Source organism: Cupressus sempervirens, chromosome 10 (genome assembly GCF_028749045.1).
Source record: "Cupressus sempervirens isolate cs-2001-9-10 chromosome 10, ASM2874904v1, whole genome shotgun sequence".
Lineage (NCBI taxonomy): Eukaryota > Viridiplantae > Streptophyta > Pinopsida > Cupressales > Cupressaceae > Cupressus > Cupressus sempervirens.
In genome coordinates, this window is record NC_143127.1 from 953,162,308 (window position 1) to 953,187,679 (window position 25,372).

At 36.7% G+C, this 25,372-nt stretch overlaps 1 protein-coding gene across 1 annotated transcript in view; it reads left to right on the forward strand.

Moving 5' to 3' along the window:
• Positions 1-5,368: 5,368 nt before the first annotated feature.
• Positions 5,369-25,372, forward strand: part of LOC149537135 (protein HEAT INTOLERANT 4-like) — a 54,804-nt gene continuing 34,800 nt past the window's right edge. Inside the window, exon 1 of the mRNA XM_089807197.1 lies at positions 5,369-5,713. Coding sequence (XP_089663323.1) covers positions 5,534-5,713 — 180 coding nt within the window. The 5' untranslated portion in view covers positions 5,369-5,533. The remainder of the gene's footprint in view (positions 5,714-25,372) is intronic.

Genomic DNA, 25,372 nt, shown 5'->3' on the forward strand with positions numbered 1-25,372 from the left:
ATAGTGAGATGATTAAGTGCTCGAAAATCAATGCAGAGTCGCCATGACCCATCTTTTTTGCGAACAAGCAGAACTGGAGAAGAAAAGGAACTGGTACTAGGGCGAATAATACCTTGCTTCAGTAAGTCACGGACAAGTATCTCGATTTCGGTCTTCTGATGAAATGGGTAACGGTAGGGCCTGATGTTGGGCGGAACACTGCCAGGAAGGAGCTGAATACGGTGGTCCTCTGGACGAGAAGGAGGTAATCCCACAGGTTCAGCAAATATACCAGAATACTTGTCCAAAATGTGTTGGAGATCGGCAGGAGTGCTAGAGACTGCTGATGGCTGCATCTGAATGGAATGGAGCTGAGCGATGACACCATGTGAATTCTTCTTAAGAAGTTTTTCCATACGGTGTGAACTGATGATGCTGAGAGACCCTGGTTGTAAGCCTTTCAAAGTGTGTTGGTGCCCCTCGGCTGAAAACTGCATCCAAAGTTCAGCAAAATCCCAGAGAATGGGGCCAAGAGTGCGTAACCATTGGGCACCCAAAACCACATCACAGCCACCTAAGGGTAAGGCAAACATGTCAGAGCGCATGTTATAATCTCCAATAGAGAGACGCACATTGCGACATTTCCCTTTACAAGGTAAAGTGCCCCCATTGGCAATCATGACTTCAAAGCTAGAGCAGGGATGGATAAAGCAATCAGCCTGTTTGGCTATGCGTGGATCAATGAAGTTATGAGTGCTACCAGAATCAATGAGTATAGTAAGAGGGATCTTCTTGAAGAAACCATGGACCCGCATGGTTTGTGGAGTAGTGACTCCTGCCAAAGCATGGACAGATATCTCTGGTGGAGCTTCTGGTGAAGGAGGTTCAGGCTGGTGAGGCTTAACCTCATCATCCACTGTTTCCTGAGCATCTACATATTCTTCCAGTTCCGGTGGAGAATCCACATCCAAGAGATAGAGCTTTTGCTGAACACATCTATGGCCCCGAGACCATTTCTCATCACAATTATAACAAAGCCCTTTGTCTCGCCTGACTCGCATCTCTGTTTCAGACAAGTGCTTGATCGGAGTAGTTCTGGGAGCTGGTATGACTGGAGGGTTGTGAGAACCTGTATTTCTGAATGGAACAAAATTAGATTTGGAGCATTGTAGAGCACTAATCTTGTCTTCCGCTAACTTAGCCAACCCAAGGGCTTCCATCATTGTAGTAGGTCGAAACATTTTGACTTCTGAGCGAAGTGCATCCTTCAGACCACTGACAAAACAACTACGGAAGAATTCATCAGACAAGCCCTCTGTGTGATTAGCTAATTTTTCAAACTCTGTCTGGTATTCTCTTACAGTGCCTGTTTGACGTAGTTTAGTGAGTGCTCCTGTGAAATCATCAAAGGAACTAGGGCCAAAGCGCTCCAAAATGAGGGTGCACAATTCTCTCCATGTTGGGCCTACATTAGCCTTGATGTACCAACGGAACCATTGAAGAGCTTCATGTTCCAAATGAAAAGATGCAAGGGGGACTTTGTGGTTATCCAAAGTATTATGCAAGCTGAAATACTGCTCTGCCCTATAGATCCATCCAGTCGGATCAGAACCATCGAAGCGTGGAAAATCAAGCTTTGGTCCACGGAAATTGCCAGAAGAGGACCCAGTATCTCCTGAATGGTTTCGGCTCATGGCTGACTGCTGAAAGTTAAGACCCAGAATTTTGTCATCCAGATCTTGAAGTTTGGTTTTGAGGGATGCCATTTCTTCTTCCATGATTTTTGCTCCTGTACGCGTAACAACCATAAAGCAAGGTTTTTTTTTTTTTTTTTTTTTTTTTTTTTTTTTTTTTTTTTTTTGGAATGGGTAGAAGATGAGAAACAAAAACTTTTTTAGTTACGGCAAACTTGGATTTGGGTAAAACTCAGATAGGAAATGGGTGTTCGACGGGTGGTGGGAGACTATCTAGGGACAAGGGAAACAGAAAAATGAGGGTTTCAAGGGTAGGGAGGCGAAATGAGGCGAACAGTCCAAGAGGGATAAGGGAGCAAAATGAGGAATTGAATCTTGTGGCTCAGTTTGGTGGCGATTGGATGAGAGGTGAAAAAGATAGGGCAAACCCTAAAATTAGATAAATGAGGGATTTAGGGCTTTGATATGTAAAATTTGGGGTTGGGTCGCCAAGGAAGGAAGTATGCGAAATGATATTGCAGACGTTCTGCGGAAGTATGAGCAGAAACAGAAAGCAAACAAGGAAGCTACGACTAAAAAACAGAAAAATTTTTACTTTTTTTTTTTTTTTTTTTTTTTTGGAACAGTCGACTTAGAAAAAATTCACTCACAGACAGAACAACTGAAAAGAGTTATTGCAATAACAAGAGATATTAGAAGTGAGAGGAACCTGAAGGCCACGACAGAAAAAAAAATTGATGTAATTTCCACCCAGCGAGCCCAAGAGAGTGCTCTGATACCAGATGTGATGAACCTCCTTATAGCAATATCGTGAGAATGCTCGAAATAACAGAATACAAAGTGATAGCAGAACTCAGAATGAATCTACTGATCGCAGGCCACTTCGAGGGGGTAACCTCCTTTGAGCAAGCTCAATACAATAAATTTGTCTGTGTCCATCAAGGGCCTCAACCTATTCTTATATACTGAGTACGATCTAGAAAAGTAATACTACCTATGCATGTGGGATAATAAAATATACTCACGGGACGACTTACAAAGCATATGCGTCCAACAACACTACTCTAACAAAATAAACAGAAGGAACACACAGGTTCCTAACAACATGTTCCCGATGGAGGACTCAATAATTATTTGTCTATGAAGCTACTTAAAGAAAGTGTGAAATATGGATAAGCAATGCTGATCCAAAATGGTGGTTGACAAAGAGTTAGAGCAAAGGAAAAAAAACATGGAAGAAGCAAAACAACAAGTAGTTGAACAAATGGAACATCATTTCCCAAGAGTGCCCAAACACTAATATAGAGATAAAAAAATGGGTGTTAGAAAAGTTCAAGACTGACATGTGGACAAATCAGGTAGGTAGAAAAAATGCCTACTACATCAAAGAACTTAATCCCACATGGGAGCACGAGGATAAAGAAATATTTAGGATTCACAATTAAAGGAAAGACAAAAATCTTAATTGCTCAAGTGAGAACCAACTCTCATCATCTATGTTGTGAAACATGTCTGTTGTAGTTTCTTGTAAGCAACTAGTTAGCACAACTGTTTGTTGTGTATATTTTGAGTTTTGGCATATACCATGATGTACTAATTTCAAGGAAATTAATAAGAAAGCCTCATTGAAAGTTTCAGCCTAAAATTTGTCTCCATCTTCATGGGTTTGTAATTCTCTGTTGATATATGTATAAGGTGCATATTGTCCAGTTGCAGCTCGGCTTTGAAATTGTATGCCATTGTATGTTTTGCTATCAGGTCAAGGACCTAAGTAAATTGCTTGATGTACATTGACAAAATTGCAAGGATCATGGGAGGATCTTATAAGTATGAATTTCATTTTGAAGATAGATGTCTGTTTACAAGGTGAATGGATAGATCATATATCTGAATATATGAGTATATCTCAGGTATCCATTTGTATGTTTTTATTTAGCTTATGTCTAATGGATAAGGGACTAATCAACTTAGGGAATGCATGCTTGTATTGTTCATACCTGGTTTATGCTGATATTCAACATCCTTTGTCAAATCTTTTCCCTTTCATTTTGAAAAAGCTAAAAGAGTTACCCTCACTTAGCTTATCTAGTTCATATGTCATGATTCTAGCTATTTCATGTCTATGTTGCCTGCATAAGTATTAGAAGATTAAGGGTATTATCTGCTTTGTTAGATTCAAGTGTATGCTTTAACACTGGTACCATATGAATGAATATGAGGTACACATGCCTAGGTTTTGTAGAGCCTGAAGTAGAAGAAGGGTCTAGCCTTATAGTTGGCCTCGGTGTCTGAACGGGTATGTTGTAGATGGGAAGTAGCTGCCCCTAGATGTATTCTGTTCTCATTAGGATTTTTTAAACACGATTTTTTAAAACACCAACAAGGTCGATGGAAAGTTCCTAAAGAAGGGTGAGAAGAAATGATATGTATGTTTTGCAACAAAGGTGTGGTGGAAACAAAATGACACTTTATCAAAGAGTGTACCGCTTATGAAGATATTCACAACCAATACAAGGATACATTATAGGTGAACAACATAAAAGAGCTTTTTGATAAGATGAGAATCCACAAGGTGACTATCTTCTTAATCACTTGGAGAAACTAAGCAACCAAAGTGATCAATCCTTAGTGTGGTCCCTCAATCTGTGTGGTTTGTGGACGTCATTAAAGCTTTTTCATTCATTCATTCAAATAAGAATTAAATAATTTTGATTTTAAAACAAAACACATTTAGAAAAAAATCATAAAGAAAAAAACTTCTCCTATTTTAATTGTATCAAATAAAAAAAAGATATTAATAGGAAAAATAAATAATTTTGATTTTAAGATCACCTTTTCTTTGATTTCAATATAAAATTTAGGAAAAAATCAAGAAAAAAACTTCTCATATATTAATTGTATCAAATAAAAAAATTAGATATGAATAAGAAAAGTAAATAATTTTGATTTTAAGATCACCTTGTCTTTGATTTTGATATAAAACTAAACAGAAGTAAGGAAAACAAGAGCTTTGTAGAGCTAAAGTCCTGCCTAATGCCAACAAAAAGGTTGGATTTATCATAGATAAATAAAACATGAGAAGCTCTATGTAATTTAATTTTAATAAATACTACAAAGGATCATTCAATGTTGCGTTCTATCTCTAATTAAATTTAGAAATGAAGCAAAAATTTATTTATATCGTAATTAAAAAATAATATTTTCCTCCTTAAAAATTTGTCCTACAAAATATTTTTGTGTAAGTTTAAAAAAAGTGAATGTAATAAGCGTACTTTTTAAACCAAAAAAATCAATTAAACCACTAGCAAAAATAAAGATGGTCAACCACAAATTAAAAAAATAAAGTAAATTTTTTTTTAATACAATACAACTATTAGAAATCATAGATTAAGAGCAATTTATACTATTGTCAAATATATAGTAATTAATGTAAAATGATGTGAAAACATAAGTCTTCGCCTACAAATAGGCGGGACTAAAAATTCATATAATAAAAAACAAAAATCCTAGTGAACAACAAAAACCTTTGGGGACTTCACAAACAGCTAGAACTCTCCATGCATAATAAGCATTTTAGCACCCGGTTTGAAGCGGTCTAGGTCTTTGTCATTTTTAAAACTATGGGTATATTTATTTAGTCTTCTATTTATAATTTTACCATTTCGATTTAAGTAGTATTTAGTGGTTTGAATTTGTCACTCTGCATTCAAAGAGCGCGTTGCCTCCGCGCTAAGGTCTCTCTACCTCGTTCCCAAATCCAATCCAACTCTACAAATTCTCGTAACCAGCTCTCTTGCCTGTGGATTTTTTTCTGGTCCACTAGTTCAAGTGAAGGAATTTGCAGTTTTAAAATTTGAAAGATGAGGAGTCCTAAAGGAAGAAATGGTAGAAAGGAGGCGAATGGATCATCGCACACGGACTTGACTAGAGAAAAATTTACAAAGGCGTCTGCCAGAGGAAAGAGGGTCAAGTCTCTTGTAACTAGCAAGCAGCAAAAATCTCAGCCCGAACCTGAAATTTTTCCAGATCATCGGAGCATGGTAAATTGTTTTAGCATCGTGAAATCATTTCTATCCTGTCATATTTTTCATTTCTTCCACTTCAATATGCCCATCTTGTGTTTTAATTCACCTATTTCTATTCTCCACTTCAAAACTAGCCACATTTCTATCCGTTTCCTTACCCTTTCTCTCTATTTTTTTCAATCTTTATATATCCTCCTCCTTCCCCTTTTTCTCAGACAATCGACCCATTTTCATCTTTTCAGTGGATCCATTTCCACTGCTTTTTTCAATCCCCCCATCTTACTTGCAGTCCACCTTTGTATAAATATGCCCATTTTATTTAACTTGTTTTCTTAGATTATATTTTTTTAATACTTTCAGTTCCATAGATGAGCTGGGTTTCATCTGATTGTGCGCCCTATTGTGCTTATGCGAAGATTTATCTGTCAGAAGTGTCTCTGTATTTAAAGAGTTGGTTTAACCAGTTAACCAGTGGATCAGAATGTCTGTCCTGCCCGTGGCGATGAATTTGCGTGAATCAATGACAATAACTGATTCATCTGCTAAGGTCCATTACTCCATGCCAATTGGCAATAATGCTTGGGATTTGCATGCGCATTTTTCCTGGAATATAAAATTTCTGTTGTTCTGTTTGATTTTGGCCCACACTATCTTATTAGTACATGCTGGTTGTAAAGGAATTGCTCTAATAGTGCAGCTGAAAATGAAGTGTTGGTTTAACAGTGGAGCATAATGTCGGCCTTGCTCGTAGCTATGAATTTTATGAATCCATGATAATAATTGATTCATTGGTTAATATCTATTGGTTCATGCCATTGGCAACAATACTTGGGGTTTGCATGTATGTATTTCATGGAATGTAAAAATTGTTGTTTTCTGTTCAGTTTTGGGCCTCACTGCATGCTGGCTGTGAGTTGCTTTAACAGTGCAGGCAAAAATGTCTTTCTGAATCTGACTGCGAGTTTCATGATTAATGACATTATTAGAGCAATTTGCCAAGATATTTTGAGCCATGGAAAGCTGGTTAGTCCAATGAGAGCTTTTGATCTTATATTAATCCTGAACTTAAAAGAACAAAGTTCAGTGGCTATTTCATGATATTTAAAATGGCTGCTCTGTCTTCCAATATTTTATGTATTTGTTGAAGAGTTAGTCAAAGTTTGAACAATGCGCCAGCAGAAGATATAGATTGTTTGTGGCTCTAACAATAGGTTCACATTCATCAATCACAACAGTTATCCATTTGTTACACTTGAAATGAGTGACCAAAAAATCCTGTACCCATTCAGGTTATGGGTATTATATTCAAAATAAGGTCTGGGTCAATGCAGAAGGTTTAACATGCATAGTTTGAAGTATAAAAAATGGTCGCATTGTTTTCAGCCCCTAGCTTTTCATATGGGTATATGTCTATGGTTAAAGGGTTGGGTTTTCAGTGCAGAAAATGTGCCCTACTTATTGATCTGACATTGAATACATCTTAATTGCAATACCTTTATCCATTTACTAAGATGCTTTGTAGTGATTGAAAGCTGTTCAATTTGGGATTAAGATGGAGGAGTTTGTACAAATGAATGCCAATAAGTACAGTAATAGATGCTGTTTGTTATGTCAGGAGGGAAAATTATAGTCACGGGGGACTTACGAGTGAGAAAATCAAGGCCTAGGATTTATGTGGGACTGAGTTAGTTATGCATTTAATTTGGGTTATATTCTAAAGGGTAACGACCACCTGGTAAGTGACAGTATTGAGCTTGATGTCATTTGGACCGATCTACTTTTGGTATGAGCTAGTTTAGTCTTCAATACTGATATGATCTAATCCTGCCCACAGTACAGGTGTGCCTTACTTGTTGCCCACAATACACAGCTGTGCCCTACTTATTGCTCCGACAGTGAGTGTGTTTATTAATGACAATAAGTTATCCATTTGCAATATTTGCAGTGATTGAAAGCTCAGTGCAATTTGGGATGAAGATGGAGGAGTTTGCCCGAATGAATGCTAACAAGTGCAATGAGAAATACTGTTTCAGTCCGTCCAGGAGGGAAACCTATATTTGTGGGAGATTAACAAGTGAGATGATTAAGGCTTGGGATTTATGTGGGTCTGAGTTGATATGCATCTAATTCGGATCATATACTGAAGGGTAACAATTGGCCAGTAAGTGACAGTACCAGTCTCGACATCATGTGGGTCAGTCTAATATGTGTATGAGCTAATTCTATCTACAATATTGGTATGGTCTTGTTCTACCTAATCCAGGTTATTTTTCTGAAAGAGTCATAACCATTTGGAGAGTCCATCTGCCTGAGAAACTGGTTCACTAATGTGTATTCTATGGTGTTTCAAATATGGTTGGTTTTTTAATGAATATTTGTTTTTTTAAGGAAAATAAAATTCATATTCAAAAGAGAGTTTCTAATGACAAATTTCTGAGCCTTTGCAACTTATTCACACTTTCGCTGCTGGGTTTTAAATTGTTCAGAGAGTGAAGGAAAATCATCTTGCAATGTGATGCACCATTTGGATAGTTTTATTAGAATGGGTCATTGAAACCTGTGGGTCTTACACAGGATAAGGTTTTTTATTTTTGCGACTTCCTGAATGATTATTTCAATATTTAGTTTATTTTTATTTGATTGACCTTGCAGGAAGGTTTTTCCAGAATAATGAAAAAATATATATTGTAGTGCATTCTATTATTGAGTTGTTTATATGTTGTAAATGTTTCCACCTGGACAGGAAATTATCCAATCAGATATATAAAACTTAAATGTTAATCAGTGTAACACTGACTCTTGGGTATATCGGGACAAGTTCTAGGGACGAGGGGGACAAAGGGCCTCAATTTATGGATGATGGCAGGGGGGGTGCTGATAATATACATATAAAACTTGAAATACTACTTATGAAATGACGTTTCAGTATAACATACCAAATTGAACCACTTGAACATAGTGAAATTGTAATGTGAACCAGAAACATTGAATATTGAACATAATACATACAATATACCCAATAATAACATTCAAAATTCAAAATTCAAGTACCTGTACTGGCATCAACATGGTTGCGGAATGGTGGAGGTGGGGGTACTCGAGTACTCGAGTACTCCTGAGTACTTGTTGTGGGGATGGGTACTTTAAGGTTTTGTGGGGGTTGGGGGGATACAAGTCCCTGGGTTTCACTAATGATAATAGAAATGGGGATTTACTATTGACTTTTGTTCACATCTATATAAATGTATTTGAAAACATTGAATTTTAGTAGTATCAATATTTGTTGAATTTGTTCCTTATAATTCTTCGATCTACTTCAATGAGTTTCACTTCTCTATCTAGTGGAAATATTAAGAAATCCCTTCAATAGATGCATTTCAATTTACGTCTAAGTTACCGATTCGGATGTGGATTTGGAAGCGGATGTGGGAAGCGTGTTTTTTTTGGGGGGATGCTGATGTGTATGGATGTGTTTGTATATATATATATTACATATATATCTATAAATATTATTTATGGACTATATTATATAATATTGCTAAACATTATATGTACTACTAAATATTACATATATATATAAATATTATCTATATAATATATATTTAAGTAGCTCCCGATATATAATATCTATAATATATATTCAAGCAGCTCTCATTCCATTTTTATCGCTTGTTTGGGCGTTAATTGTTTGCTTGCTAGGCGACTCTCTATAAACACTTATTCGACCATCGGTGACTAGAAACTCACAATGTCATATCAATTGTTTTATATCTTGAGATGATAAACTGTCAAAAGCATATTACGGATGTGCAAACATCATCAATCTTTGATGTGCTATCATGATATCCACCTTGCGTGGATCTTGCCGACATCCATTGGGCTTCTAGACACATCAAACATTTGCACGCACCAGCTTTTGCATCCACCTCGGGCCAAGACAAATTGGTATTAGGGGGAGGAGGTTTTTTAAAAAGATTTTTTCTTTGCAGTTATGCTGATTCACAGATTTCATTGACCTTTCAATGAGTTTATTCATCTTGAAGGTGTATGTTAACATTATAGAAAAGCATTTGGAGTGCAGGTTGTAGTGAAATGCAAAGAGTGATGAGGGAGCCACCGTGGTGGATAGTTTAATGCAAATTTATTTGTAGATTGGCTTTGAACCATGAGGTTTATCTTGTGTAAAGGAGATCAATATATATGGTTTTTGAATCGTTTATGAGGCATTAATTGACACTGGTTAAGAAGTCATAGCTTCTCTAAAGGCATCATGTAGAAGTGTAGTTTATTCTTCTTTCCAATGTCGTAGGCGATGATTGTCCCCCTTACCCTAAAAATTAAGAACATTTTGGGATGGGATGTCCTTGAGATGTGAGAACTTAGGAGATGCTTCCCCATATTCTATCATTGCCGCAATGTAGTTAGGGATATATTTATATTTATATTCATGGAATGAAAATTACATTTCAAAAAGGCCTTCAGCCAGATATATCCTTTAACCCTTACATTGCAGCCAAACAAAAAACCCCCTTCCCGAAACTAGACATCAACCTAGATCGTTGATAGAGATGGCACTAACTTTAACATTCTAGCCCTATTACAAAAAATGGGTAAATCTAGCTACTAACAAACAAGCTCCAATCTTCACTCATTGAAGCCCTAGCGATGCATCTTGTTTACCATAATTCCTCCCACCATCTCCACTTTCCCTTTCTTTCTGCCCAAAATTAGCTTTGACCGCGTCACTGAAGGACTCCCTTTTGGCATCACCTCTCCAGCCCTGCTCATGGTATGCTTCCTTTTCCTCTGCCATTCTTCGGGTAGTTTGCTCAAGTCCACTTCCCATTGCTTGACATAATGCAACAACTCTACCCATGCATAATGAGCTTCCCCCACGCGCTTGATCACGAGAACTAAGGAATTGAACACAATGAATGGTTGGAAACCATCCTTGCACCCTCAATTTGCCTCCACATTCCTTCATTTGTGTGAAAACCCACACCAATTTCCTCCATCTCTAACTAGTTTGAGACCTCCCCACACCATATTGACTCTACACAAACATCAATCATCCTCCTTGCCTCTTCCTTACTCTAAGAGAGGAGGAAAAAAGCACATGCACAAAATCAACATGATGAAAATCCTTGCTAGTATACTCAAATCCATAAAGCTTGCATAGCAGACGAAAAAACTCCCCTTCATCTATCTTAGAGACCTCTGCCAGTTGTCTTGGAGAAATTTTGCCACTAAACCCTAATGTCTGCTTCTTCTTCGGGTTTGCTAATAAAAGTTGCCCTCTATTATATGCACTTGCCACCATTCACTCTGTTGTTGTTGCCAATTTTAGACATGATACTATGGGCCTTTTAAAATTTCTATCCATCTAGAAAGTTCCTCTCCCTTCCTTGCATGATAAGGCATGACTCCAAATCTTTCTATGATTCACTTTATGCCTCCAATCTTTTGTCACATGTCATTTATCAACTTTCCATTCTCCTTTTGGATGACCTGTCCGTATCGTTATTACTCCAAAGATGGTTATGTGGATAATTAATGCCCATGTTAATTGAAAATTAAACTTATCCTCCTAAAATCTTCTATCATCTCAATTCGGTCTTGAAGGCAAGTTCCTACTTTGGCCATTCTGTTGGCAATTACATTCCCTTCTCTTAGGATATGAGTGAGTTTAAACTCTTCAAACTCCTCCAAAAGCCATTTTAATCCTTCTGATATATTTGTCAAGAAACCATGAGTCCGTCCCTCCTTTAGTTATCTCGTCGACCACTATCTGGGAGTCGCCCTATAGATAAATCTTCTTTTTGTCATACTTTGTGAATCAAAGAGCAAAAATGGTTGTTGGACATTCTACAACATTATTGGTTCCATCCGGGGGCTGCTTTGCGCCTAACAATAGAATATTGTCCTTAGCATCTTGAATATCACAACCTACACCACTCCTCCCTGGTTTTCCTTTAGAAGCCCCATCAAAGTTAACACTTAGCCATCTCTCTCCTATGCTTTCTACCTTCTCTAGTTGCACATTTTTTGCAGGAAAAGGATTAACCCTTACAGGCCCATGAATGAGCAAAACCAAAGTGCTTATTTAGTGAAATGTGTAGTGTGATGAGGAGCTACCGTAGTAGATGGTGGAATGTAATTTATTTATAGATTGGCCTCAAAACATAATTTGTATCTTGTGTAAAGTAGATCAATATTTATGGTTTCGAATTTTTATGAGGCATGAATTGACATTGACTAAGAAGTCATAGTGTCTTTAAAGGAATCATGTTGAACTGTAGTTTATTATTCTCTTCAATGTTGTAGGGATAATCTTACCCCTTTCCCCTAAAAAATGAATACTTATTTGGGATGGGATGTCCTTGAGATGTGAGAAATTAGGGGAAAGTTCCCCATGCTCTACTATTGCCACAATGTAGTTGGGAATGTTTTTAGGACAACCCTATTTTGGAAATGCTACAGAGATGTTAGGACACCCCTAGGACCCTTAGGGGACTTCCTCATCTCTCTTCATTACACTTGAGATGTTGGGATGTCTTCCATGTCGATTCAACCAAAACGTTTTTTTCTTAAAAAAGATCAGCTTTTTTGTATCTTTGTGCCTGTAACACCTAATCTTAATGATCTATGGGCCCCGTACTAGTTACAAAGAGCTGTAAATGAACATGTAGAACTCCTTAAATCACTCTTAAGTTTCATTGGTATTGTCTTTGATTTATTAATTTAATAATTGATATAGGGGTTTTCAATTTACGTTAGGATTGATCTTAATAATGTAGTAATTTTTTAATAGTTGTATTTTGGTGTTTAAATAAATTTATAAAATTATTAGTTTTTTTGATCGACAAAGGGCCAAAACCGCCAAATACATATTATATTAATAGAAAATTGCAATGCTCGAGGTCATCTACCTTGTGTAATAGTGTGGTTTCTTCTGTAGGGTTAAGTAAGGTTTAGACTTTGCCTTTGCAAAGGTCTTAGATTTCAGTTTCTCACACTAAATATTTATAATATGTCATTCAATCATGGTTACTTTTTATAGTAGGGCACTTGAATGTGAAATTTGGGAAGGGTTGATTTTGATATTCAATTGTTTTGGTGAAATAAGGAGTTTATTAAAGGAATGAGGTTTTTGCAATTATCTAGAGCTAATGGTATTAAAGAGTGTAGCTTCTTCCTTGCATCACCATTCCGAGGTTGTAAGACTATTAACTGAAGTTGCTTTGAACAACTGGTGTCATCTAGGAGTCAAGTTTGAGCAAATTGGATAAAGTATTTGGCACATTTTCCAAGGTCGTACCATATGATAATTATTGTAGCTATACCCCTTGTGAAGTGAGGCAAGGTTCACCTAGGCCAAAATGCCTATGCTGTGTGTCTCTTTCCTTATATTATTTGAGAACCTATCTCAATGAAGCACTTTGGCGTGGGTTTCAAGGTGGAGAAATGTCCCCTTCCTTGTAGCCAACTTAGTTATCATCTTAAGTTTTATGCATTCGAAGGCTAAGTGAAGAAATAAGGGAGAAATTATTTAAGGTGATCAAATAAATGGATATTAAAAGGTGACCTTATATTAAATAAAGTGACTAAAATAAATGTTGTATCATAAAGTCACTAAAATAAAATAATATTTTTTTAGAAGCTTCTTGAAGGATTGACATCCTCATGTTTCTAGAAGCTTCTTGAAGGAACCACCCCATGTTTCTATAAGGTGCTTGAAGAGCCAAGGATTTTAGTAGGTTATTCCATTGGTCCTTGAGAATGATCACTTCCATTGATGAGCGTAATTGAGGTAGTGAATGATCTTCTAAAGGGTTGCAACAGTTTGAGTGAGAGATATTTAATCTTTCACATTGGTATTATTGTGTTTAGATTTCATGGAGATCGACTTGGTATGGAGTATGTAGATTATTGATTGTTGACAACCATTTCGACATCAATTTCACAAGGTAATTCAATCCCTCTATTGAGGGAATCAATGATTTTTAGAGCTTTTGTAGTATATTCCCTTATATGCCAAGAGTCTTGGCCATTACTCAATGTTTGCAATCAATCAATTACATTTTCATTTAATTAGAATCAGATTTAGTAAGGGATTTTACAAAAGCTGTCTTCACATCTAATTGTTACAGATGCAAGTCTTTGTGGCTATAAGACTTAAGAGTAGTTTGAATTGAAGTTATTTGAACAACATGAGAAACTATCTCATCAAAATCGATACCCTTTTTTGGTGCAAAACATTTGATCACTAGTCTAGTCTTGTCTCTTTTCTTACATGCATGTTCATTCTTTAAGCCTTGTATCTTTTCTTACTCATGTGCCCTAGTCGATTGTGCCATAGAGTTGCATCCATTCTTGTGGAAGCTAGGGAAATAAAATAATCAATATTACTAGCACATAAATGCAATGTACTTACCTTTGCCCCGTTTGCTATTATCAGGCAACCTTTAGTAACCTTCCATGAATTGTTTGTGAATATGACTGTGGAACCATCACTTCATAGTTGTTGTGCCGATATTAATTTTTTCTCAAATCAAGGACATGTCTCACCTCTTTTAGCAACCATTGATTACCCATTTGGTAATTTTATCTATAGATTTCCCTTTCCAACAATTTTGCATGGTTCATCATCACCTAATAAACCTGTCCAAAATCACTTTGAACATAGTATAGAAAATATTTCCCATGGGGTGTGACATGAAAAGAAGCCCCTGAATCTAACAACCAAAAATTAGTAATATCGTACAAAGAAAGAATCAAAGCATCTTGTAACACATCATTTGTTACATTTGCTTCCATATTATTTTCTTGTTGTCTGTCCTCGTGTTTTCCCTTTTGAGACCAGTAATCTTCTTACAAATCTCCTTTCTTTCCACAATGCCAACACTCCGTGTTTACCCTAGATTTGGATTTTCCATTTCTTGATTTCCCATTATTGCTTGGGCCATTTTCACTTTCCCTTTGTCATCCCTTGTTCTCAACAATCAAAGCATTACTTGATGTCTTAACTCTACCTTTCCACCGCATTTCCTCGGTAAGAATAACTCTAACAACATTATCAAACTTTAAAGTGTTTAAAGTAGAGGCAATGTTACTTACAACCATGACCATGCCATTCCATCTTTCAGACAATGAACATAAAATCAAGCGAGCCTTAGCATCATCATCAAATTTTTACTTGTACAAAACTCAAGTGACTAGTAACTATGTTAAACTCATTCAATTGTTCACTAACATACCCACCTTCTGGGATCTTCATATTAAATAGATTTTTCATAAGAAATACCTTATTTGAGGCTAAGGGTTTCTAATATAGCTTGTCTAATGCTTTCATTAGATCGTTTGTTGTTTCTTTTGCTATATTGAAAACCACTGATGATACCAGTACAACTATATTGCTCCAAGGGCCTTCCTATAAAGAACTTCCCATTCTTCATTTGACATAGCCATTAGCTTCCTTGCTTTTCCACCCAATGAGAGTGAAGATCCTTTTGATATAAATAGTCTACCATTGCTCCATAGTTGATAGTTTTGGTCGTTGCACTTATCAAGCTTAAGCTTGCCTTCCTTTGCCATTGCTTCGGCTCAAATTTGAGATTTCTTGCCAAATAAGTGAAATATACACTGCTCAAATACTGATTGCTAGGTTTTAAGTAGATATGAGCAATAAATAATATTAAGATAATGCATAAATAAAGAAGGCAAAAGACCAAATAACACACATTTGACATGGTTCACCCAATATGGGTTACATCCACTAGAAATAGTTGTCCACTTATTTTATTATCTAGTGAAGAACAAATTACAGTTTGATACTTTCACATTACACCGCCTTTTAGACAATTTACCAATGTTGGTTTATTTATTTTACCAATATTGGTTAACAAATCAACCTTGGAAATGCTTGACAACTTAACAATGCTTGCTTGATCAATCACTACAAAATATGGTTCCCAGACTCTTCGTGAGTTGAGTGAGTATACCGAGTCGGTGAGTCAGGTCAGCTTTGCTAGGTCTGGGTCCAGGTTGATGAGTCGGGTCAGCTTTGCCAGGTACGGGTCGATGAGTCGGGTCAGCCTTGTCGGTTTTTATATATGATAGCAAAAGGGTGAAGGCAAGGGTAAATCTTCATAAAGATTTCAAGGGTTTTGTCGCTTTGCCAAGTCACTGCTAGTCTGAGCCGGTTCACGAGTCAAGTTACCCTTGTCGAGTTAGGGCCGAGTTCGAGCCTGGGGACTTCGCTACAAAACAACATTTAAGACAATTTGCTACTTGATTGCAAGCAAAATTTGGGGCTATGTGATACGGAGTTGTCATTTCTCTCACTTGAATTTCAAGGAAACATTAGAAGAGTCATTGCACACTTTCTTGATCTCTCAAGAAAAAGTTTTGAAGTATGTAAGGTATGGTTAGTTGGAAAAAGAGATGAAATAAATAAATTGTGGGGGTATGGTGATAACCAAAAACTAATAACTGCTACACCATTGAGAGGCACTGCTCCTAGTATTGGGATTGCAAAAGAATTGTGCATTTTAGTTCATTCTTTTTTGACTTCCCATTTAGGGGCAATCAAGCCTAAGGGGAACATAGAATAACTACTTGTGAGCCTAAGGTGAGTGATACCATGGGCAAATTTTTATTTGCCAATGTCATTCCATTCCTCGTGGCTCACTCTCCTTATTGTAAGGAGGATGTGGTAAAAGTAATAAGAACATGACCATCACATTTGCCATTAAGGGAGACAAAATCAAGGACAACAATCTTGGATAAAAACTATTTTAGTATTGATATTCTAATGGAGAAAATGAAGACTACCTAGATCACAAGTTGATGCTATATTCATGGATGGGTGAATGGATACTACCCATCATCCACTCTTCAAAATTATGATCACATGCTCAGAGCATTGGAAGGATGTTGATTTTAAGATCCAAATTCTAAGAGCTGCTATTGGGAGGTTGGGGAATAGAATGTGGTGCAAGTAGTGTCAAATGTAACTTTAGTGCACAAACTTGTAGGGAAATTGGTTGAGGCAACTTCAAGGTATATATGGACTCCTTATTGTTTGCTTGCTACAAATAATGCACTCAAGGACATGAACAAAATTGTTAGTGATGTTAGAGATCTCTAGATGTTTGTTTGCAACCACTTACTTCACATGCGCTTTCTAGATTCTTTTCTAAAGAGGACCTTTGAAACCCATGACATGGGGAATGCTAGAAATGTGCAAATATTTGTTTTCAACCACTATACCTTACACGAACTCTTCAGAACCTTCTCTAGGAAGTTTTTAAAACCTATAGATACTAGATATGCATCATACTTCGTTCTCATGGAGAGGACACTTGAGTTGCAAGAGGCATTGCAACTGATGGTTATGACATTAGAGTAGGATTGGTCGCCTAATTCTAAATTAAAGCGAGGAAGGAGGGTGGAGTAGGTGGTGAAGATTGATACTTTTTGGGCTGGTGCAAGATACATTGTTTCCAGCATTGCTTTAGTTTCCAAAGTTTTTAGATACAGGCATGCAAACCAAGCTTTGTAGAGGTGTATGAGTGTATTGATAGTATGCTTGTGCAAATGAAGGCCATTGTAAAAAAGAAAGATGCTATACTGTTGATTTACAATGAACATAATTAGCCTATCATTCGTTATTGATGGGAGAAGCTCAACACTTCTTTGACATGGCTTCTCAATGCATTGAATCTGAAGTGCTATGTGCGTAGGCATGACATAGTTACCTCTATATAGGATGTTGAAGATGAGGTCCATGAAAGCCATTTGAAAAATGAATCATTCTACACAGGCTAACATCAATTGAGTGGACAAAATTTGCCACTCATAGGGGATAATTAGAAGAGGCCAAAATGGATAGGTAGACTATGGCACAAGACGATCCAAGTCTATGGTGGACAATGCACAGGCCAAAAATTTTCAGAACCACCCTAGTCATTTTGCCTATTGTCCTAGTTTTCTAGTTCTTTTGTATCCTGAGTTTGAATGTGATCATCTTCGGGAATATAATGTAAATATAGTGATATTGGTCATTTTCATTGTTCAAAGGAATGTGTTTTGAGTATTTCAAACAGTTCCACATGTTATTCATAATATATTTTTAATAACTATTTTAGTGCAATATATATTTGCATTGCATCTCACTGTTATCATCATATCCAAGCCCTTGGTCCCTTTGCTCTCAAGACCTGTCTTTATACCCCAGTTTGCGGAACATAACTTTTCTTGTAAAACGTTTGGGGATCAAGGCGTTCTAATAAAGATTATAATTGAGTGCAAGCTAAATAAATTGTTGTAAGTTTAAGATAATTATAATTTGAAGTACTTGAGTTTGCTATTGCTGATTATAAATAAATTGATTATTTGGAAAAGTGAAAGCAATGGTTCACATGGATCACCACTTCTTAGGTGTTTATATTTTTTTGCATCACAATTAAGTTATTAATAAATCTGAGAAAATGTTTAGCTTCGGCACCTTTCTTGTGTTAAGAGCAAGTTTGCTTACAAGCCTCATACACGAGCAATCTCAGTTCTAATTTGATTCTCCTAATTTTGAAGTAGAATAGTTAGCCACTGAAAGAATACCAGTGTTATGGGACTCGGACTCGCCTTTGACTCGGAAAGGTCAAAATCCGACTCGGACTCGGACTTGGCAACCGGATTCGGCAAGGACTCGGAAAATTGAAAAACTCATGAAATCCAAAGATTTTTAAGGATTTTAAGATTGTTTCTTGCATCTTTTAGTCAATTAACATCAAATACACAATAATTGATATAAATAGAACCTACTTAATACACATACATAATTTTGCATAGATCACATAAGTATAAAAGTGAATTTTTGAAAGAAAAAAACTGAATAACCACAATATAAAGTTATAAACTATAAAGTAATAAACATAGTGTCACTCCAATATCAAAGACTCAAATGTCTACAACATTCATGGATTACAAAATCCATGGTATCAAATTCAAAGGTTTAAAACATATATCAAAATAACAACTAGAGCCATCCTTTATGTCCTCCTACGAGTGCGCCTAAGATAAGTCATGGAAGACTCTAGAGCCATCCTTTCTACCTGTGTCTGAGGCTGACCCTAAACCTTCTCCTCATCCTCATCATCATCATCCTCCTCCTCACGCACATAATCCTCGTCATCAGCCTGGGATCCATCACTCCTAGCCTCAGGATCCACTCTGTCTCCTCGTGCTCTAGCCTCCTCAACTGCCATCGCTACTGCCTCAGCCTCTGGATCCACCTGATCTACCCACTCCACATCTTCATCACTGAAGACAGGATCATCTACCTTTGTGTTCCACTCTGCATGAGGATCAACATTCTCTAATGCAATCGGAGTTGTATCGGTGCCAAGGATTTGTCTATGGAGAAGGCAAAGGTTGTAGTGAACAAAGACAAGATCATTTAATTTTTGCACTGCCAACCTATTGCGCTTCTTTGAGTGTATGTGCTCAAAAAGACTCCAATTACGTTCGCATCCTGAAGCACTAGATGGCTGGCTCAAGATGCGAATCGCAATCCTCTATAAATTTGGCACCTTTGTGCCAAACATCTCCCACCATGCATTTGAAACAAGAAATTTTTGAATCATATCAATAACTTTGAATTTATCAAATTAAGATGGTAATAGAATTAGTATTAGAAATTAGGATGTAGAATCAAAGATTTTTAGTGTTTACTAGGCATCAATGCTGTCCTATTTTTTTTGCACAACTCTCGTGCAAATAAGTCCCCTTGAGCTTTCTTAAATAGCTCAATCTCACGGACTATATCTGTGCTAACTGTTGAATTAGGTGACATTCTCTCTATAACATCGTAGAGGCCGTTCCACACCTCATCATCAGCCTTGAAATGTGGGCTGAACTGGTATGCTGGATTAAGGAAGTAGGCCGCTGGATGTATAGGCCTGTGAAGTAGATTGTGCCATCGTCTATCAATGACATTCCATATAGGCCCATACCTATCTCGATTTCCTGCAAAAAAGTACGAATGGCCTCCTTCACCTTATCCATGCCCTCATAAATGTAGCCCATTGAGGGCTTCTCTCCATCAGCTGTTCGTAGGAGAACAATAAGTGGCTTTACAAATTGCAATCATTATGAAAGTTGAAAAAGAAATAATCAGCTTTAAGTTTTTTCTTTAAAAAATGAACAATAATTTATAACATAATTTCATAAACAAAATAAAGTTGAAATGAGGACAAAAAGGAAAATTACCGTCACAATATCAGCAATAGGTGTCCAAAAAGAGGGCTCGTCAAAAATATGATCAGCTGCAGCAATCCCTGCAGTGGTCTTTGCATATGAGGATGCAAACCACTCATCACTAACAAACATACGTCTCAAACCTCCCTTTGAATCAAGCAAGGATTTCAATGCGAGGAAGTTGGTTGCAAATCTAGTGACCCCTAGACGAGACAACTCCCTTTGCTTATTGTGTTTCCTCATGAGGTTGAGGACCCATGTATGATTATATATGAATTTGCATACACTCCTTCCTCGCTTTATAATTGTTTTGATCCAAGGGAGTTTACCAAGATCCTCTAACATGAGGTCAATGCAATGAGCGGCACAAGGGGTCCAAAATAGGTGAGGGTGTCTCTCCATAAGAAGCTTTCCTGCAGCAACATAATTTGCTGCATTATCAGTAACTATTTGCACCACATTCTCCTCACCTACATCCTTTATCACTTCATCCATTATCCCACAAAGATATTCATCATTCTTTGTTTTTCTCGAGGCATCAATGGATTTCAAAAAAACCGTGACACCTAAAGAAAAAGAAACAAATTAGTATAATGATTAATGATGAATCATAATTTATAAATTCAAAATTTATAAACTTAATCACTCAAGTACAAGTTCTACTTTTAAATTTTTAATGTCTAAGACTCTAAGTACAATTACAATTTATCTGATGAAAAAACAAGAAAGTTGAGGAGTGTTCTACTCTTTCTATCAGTCCAACCATCAGTCATGATGGTGCAACCTTTTTTCTTCCACACCTCACGCTGCTTCGTGATTTCAACTTGTACATCAGCCACCCTTTGGTTCAAAATAGGGCCTCTTAGCTCTTCAGCACTAGGGGCTTTGAACCCCGGACCACAAACAGCAACAACATCGATTCCAATTTGCCAATAAGGGGACCTAAAACAAATAGAATAAAATTTAAAGTTAAACAAATTAGTATATTATAAATAAATTTGAAAACAAAATACAAATTAAAATAAACAAAATAAACATATTATTGAAAGCTGAAAGTTGAAAGCTGAGACTTGTAACTTTGAAAGCAAGAGAAGACTTAAATTTAAATTTACATAAATAATTACCTTGCTGCATTGAATGAAATGTTGTTGTAGATGAAAAAGTCCCCAAGTGCCAATTTTGCATAATCATGTTTATCCTTGTTCCAACCCATGCCCTCAAGCGATGGCTGTGAACTTGGAGCTGTGCGTGGAGCAAACATAGAATCAAGTTTCGATTTTTGCTTACGAATGCGAGGCCCAATGTTCACACTCGTAGAAGCAGTGGTATCCGTAGGTGGAGCAGTGGATAATGGAGAGCGAAAACTAGAAGACCCCTGTTGGGCTCCGGCTAGTTGTGCCATTTCTTCATGTTGTTTCTTTTTCAATTCTTTTTGCTCCATTTTTTCCTCCAGAAGAGTTTGGATGTCTCACATAACATCTTGGGGTACATCTTTGCATTTTTTAGCATCACGTCTAGGTATATGTGCTAGGTGATACTTCAATCTATTTATTCCTCCCCCATTATATACCACACCACAATTCCAACATGTATCAACTCCCTTTTTGTGCCTCGGGATGGCATGTTTCCAAGCCCTATTCCTTGCTATTGCACTTGGGTCTGCATTAGGGTTAAATGGAGGCCTATTTTCACTTCCCTCACCTTGTTGTTGAGACATTATATCAAATTTCAATAAGTTACTGTTCGCTGTCAGCCTGCTGCAATATGAATGTAAACAAAATGAGAGGTAAAAAAATAGTAGACTAGTAGTAGAGAGTAGAGACCAAACAAATTTAAACAAAATGAGAAGTGAAAATACTTAAAAAATATGAATGTAAAAGTTTAAAACATATTATAAAACAACACAAAGAAATGCAACAACAACTTGTAGCTTACCTTTTCAAATTTATACAAATAATGGAAATGCAAGTTTGTAGAAACCTCCTCCAAATGCTCCCTCAAGCTCCTCTCAATGCTTTAATGCAAGCTAGAAAGATGCACAAACCATTAGCAATCAATACAGGAGAGCAAACCGGTTTGTTGATTTCTCTCTCAAAACCCCAATATTCTTCTCTAACTCTTTCCTCTCTCTTGTGAGCACAAGCAAATGGTGGAATGAACTTTTGAGGTCAATAACATGTGATACAAACCAAAAAAATCCAATTAAACAAAGCATTTTATGTTTTTTTTGCCTTTTTACTTGTTACCCGCTGGCGAGAGTCCTGGCATTGGGACTCGCCGAGTCAGATTGGACTCGGACAGGACTCGACAGAGTCCGAGTCAAGAGGCAGTCTGCCTCAGAAAGGTGGACTTTGCCTCTGAGTCGCCAAGTCCGAGGCTGACTCGGCGAGTCCCGTTACACTGAAGAATACACAATTACATTGAATTGTAAGAGGAAGTTTCCATGACATAATGGATGATTTGCGCTCAATTGTATACAATTCACAATTATAAAGGCGAATCATGAACAAATTACACAATGTGCTGAAACGACTGATTCCAATTTTCATCGACTTCATATAGATGGTCACAAAATGTGTTGAAAGACATGAAGCATGAAGTATAATAGATAGCCATTTATTGAATTACATAGGTACACTGACTTACAAGAGGAATTTGCTCCTAAAAAATGTAACGTTTTGCAGATTCTGATAACAGGATCAAACTTCAAGATCTAGTTAGGTTCAGGAATAACCTTGGCAATAAATCTTATATTCAGCTCTGAGTATGCAGATAAGATGACTGTAGATCCTGGTATATGTGCAAACTGGAGTACTGAAATTGTTGCTAAGAAGCCGTGAGGCTATGAAGGTTTGGAGATCAGACTGTAAGTGTGCTGTGTGTCTCCAAACTGCCTTGATTGCCTGCCTGTATATCCATTTTAGAGGGTATGTCCCTTAAGGGACATAACCCTTAGCATTTAACAAGTAATTAATTCACCCTAAATCGGTGACCATAGAATAGTTGTTAGTACGTACTAACTAAAGTTAGTTAAGGAAAAAATTAAAACCTATTACTCCAGATTGCCGGCACCTATAGAGCAAGTATAAGTAATTACAAATGCCATTCAATGAAATATATAACAAGGAGAGTTAGGCATGATCTGCACCCATAGACCTGTGGATTATCCAGGTTAACTTCTTAACACTCCCTCTTAACCTGATAATCCTACAGAGAGATATCATATCTAGCAACATCAATACAAATGTTTAGGCAAGAATTAATACTCTATATCTGTCTATCTCTTCTTAATACATAGTATCATAAAACACATGATACAAAGTCATATTACTAAACCTGTAATATGACAAATCACTGCTACTAGTGATAAGACACATGTTGTGACTCATAGAAACTGGTATTTGTAAATCACAACTAGATCTTGAATTTAAGATCTACCAGAATACAGGATAAACCCGAAGAATTTCTAGAATTCTTTCTTTATCCAATTTGTGACCCATGAACATGTCAATGTCACAAGACGATCTAAAATTCACTTGGATCTTATAGTAAAATCTATTGTTAGGACATTATCTAAGAGATCGTCACCTCTAAATAATGATTACACATGATGGAGCCCATAACAGTCAATAGCCTGACAAAATAAAATTTAATTAAATTAATAATCAAAGAGTACAAATGAATTATAACTCAATCATACCAAGTCTTTTTTTGAAACGTTCTATCTTTACTCTAGATAAAGGTTTGGTGAGTATGTCTGCTGTCTAATCTGTAGTGCAAATGTATTCCAATTTAACAGAATTCTTGTCTACCATCTCTTACATAATGGTAAGGAATTTCAATATGCTTGGATCTATCATGGAAAATTGGATTCACTGAGAGCTTGATGGAACTCTGATTATCATAATGAATGATCGTAGGATTCATGGCTTGCCCAAATAATCCCACAAGCAACTTCCTCAGCCATACTGCTTCTCGAGAGGCCATTGCTACTGCAATGTGTTCAGCTTCTATGGAGCTCTGAGCTACTGAAGACTGCTTTCTGCATATCCATGAAATCATAGCTGATCCTAAACTGAAATAGCATCCTGAAGTGCTTTTCCTGTCTTAAACACTTCCACCCCAATCTAAATTGGTGAATCCATGCAAATCTAAAGCAACTCTCTCATATTTGAGTCCATAATTAAGAGTACCTTGTAGGTATCTCATAATGTGTTTAACAACAACTAGGTGAATCTCCTTAGGTTCACACATTAATTGACTTAAGGCATGAACCGATAGCAAATATCAGGTCTTGTATTTACTAGGTACATCAGGGACCCAATTATCTGCTTGTAGAGAGTAGAATCTATTGGAGGTGATTCTGCAGCTGCTTCTTTAAGTTTATGCAAATTGGTCTCCATTGGAAAAGACATGGACTTGCAGTTCCACATTCCGAATTTCTTCAAGATATCTGAAGTGTACTTCCTTTGATTCAGTATGATACTATCAGCATTCTGTCGCACTTCCAATCCTAGGAGGTAATGGAGAAGACCCAAGTCTTTCATCTTGAGTTCTCTAATAAGATCTTTCTTGCACTGATCTATAAGATGATCATCACTTGTGATTAATAAATCATCAACATACAATATCAATATTACCATACCATCTTTATCTCTTTTATAATACAAGTTCGGATCGGCTTCATTCTTAGAGAATCCTAAGCCAGTGAGATATTTATCAATCCTTTCATACCAGGCCTTGGGAGCCTGTTTAAGCCCATAAAGAGCTTTCTTGAGTCGGCAAACAAAGGCATTTGGATCATGGGTTTCAAATCCTTCTGGTTGCTCTATATAGACTTCTGAAATCTTCCCATTGAGAAATGCTGTCTTTACATTCATCTGATGTACCTTCCATCCCTTAGATGTGGCGATTGCTAAGACAACTCTAACGGTAGTATATTTGGCGACAGGAGCAAAGGTTTCTTCATAATCAATTCCTTCTTTCTGAGAAAAACCTCTGGCTACAAATCTGGCTTTATATTTCTCAATACTTCCATCAGCAGCATGCTTTATTTTGAATATCCATTTTGAAGAAACAATGGATTTTCCTTTTGGCCTTGGAACTATTTCCCAAACATCATTTTTCATAATTGATTGATATTCTTTTGTCATAGCTTCTTTCTAGGCTGGATGTTTAATAGCATCAAAAGGATTGGTTGGCTCTGTTTTGGATAAATCAATCATATTTGCTGTATAACCAGAGAATCTTTTAGGTCTTTTACTTTCTTTGATTGATCCTGAAGGTGCAGCAAAATCTTAAGTTGCTTCAACTGTTTTTATGGCCCAAAGTGGCCTTTTCTTTGAACTTTCTTCAAATTTTATTTCATCTTCGACCTCTTCTAAGTTCTCTCTCTGGGATTCAGATTCACTTATTCTT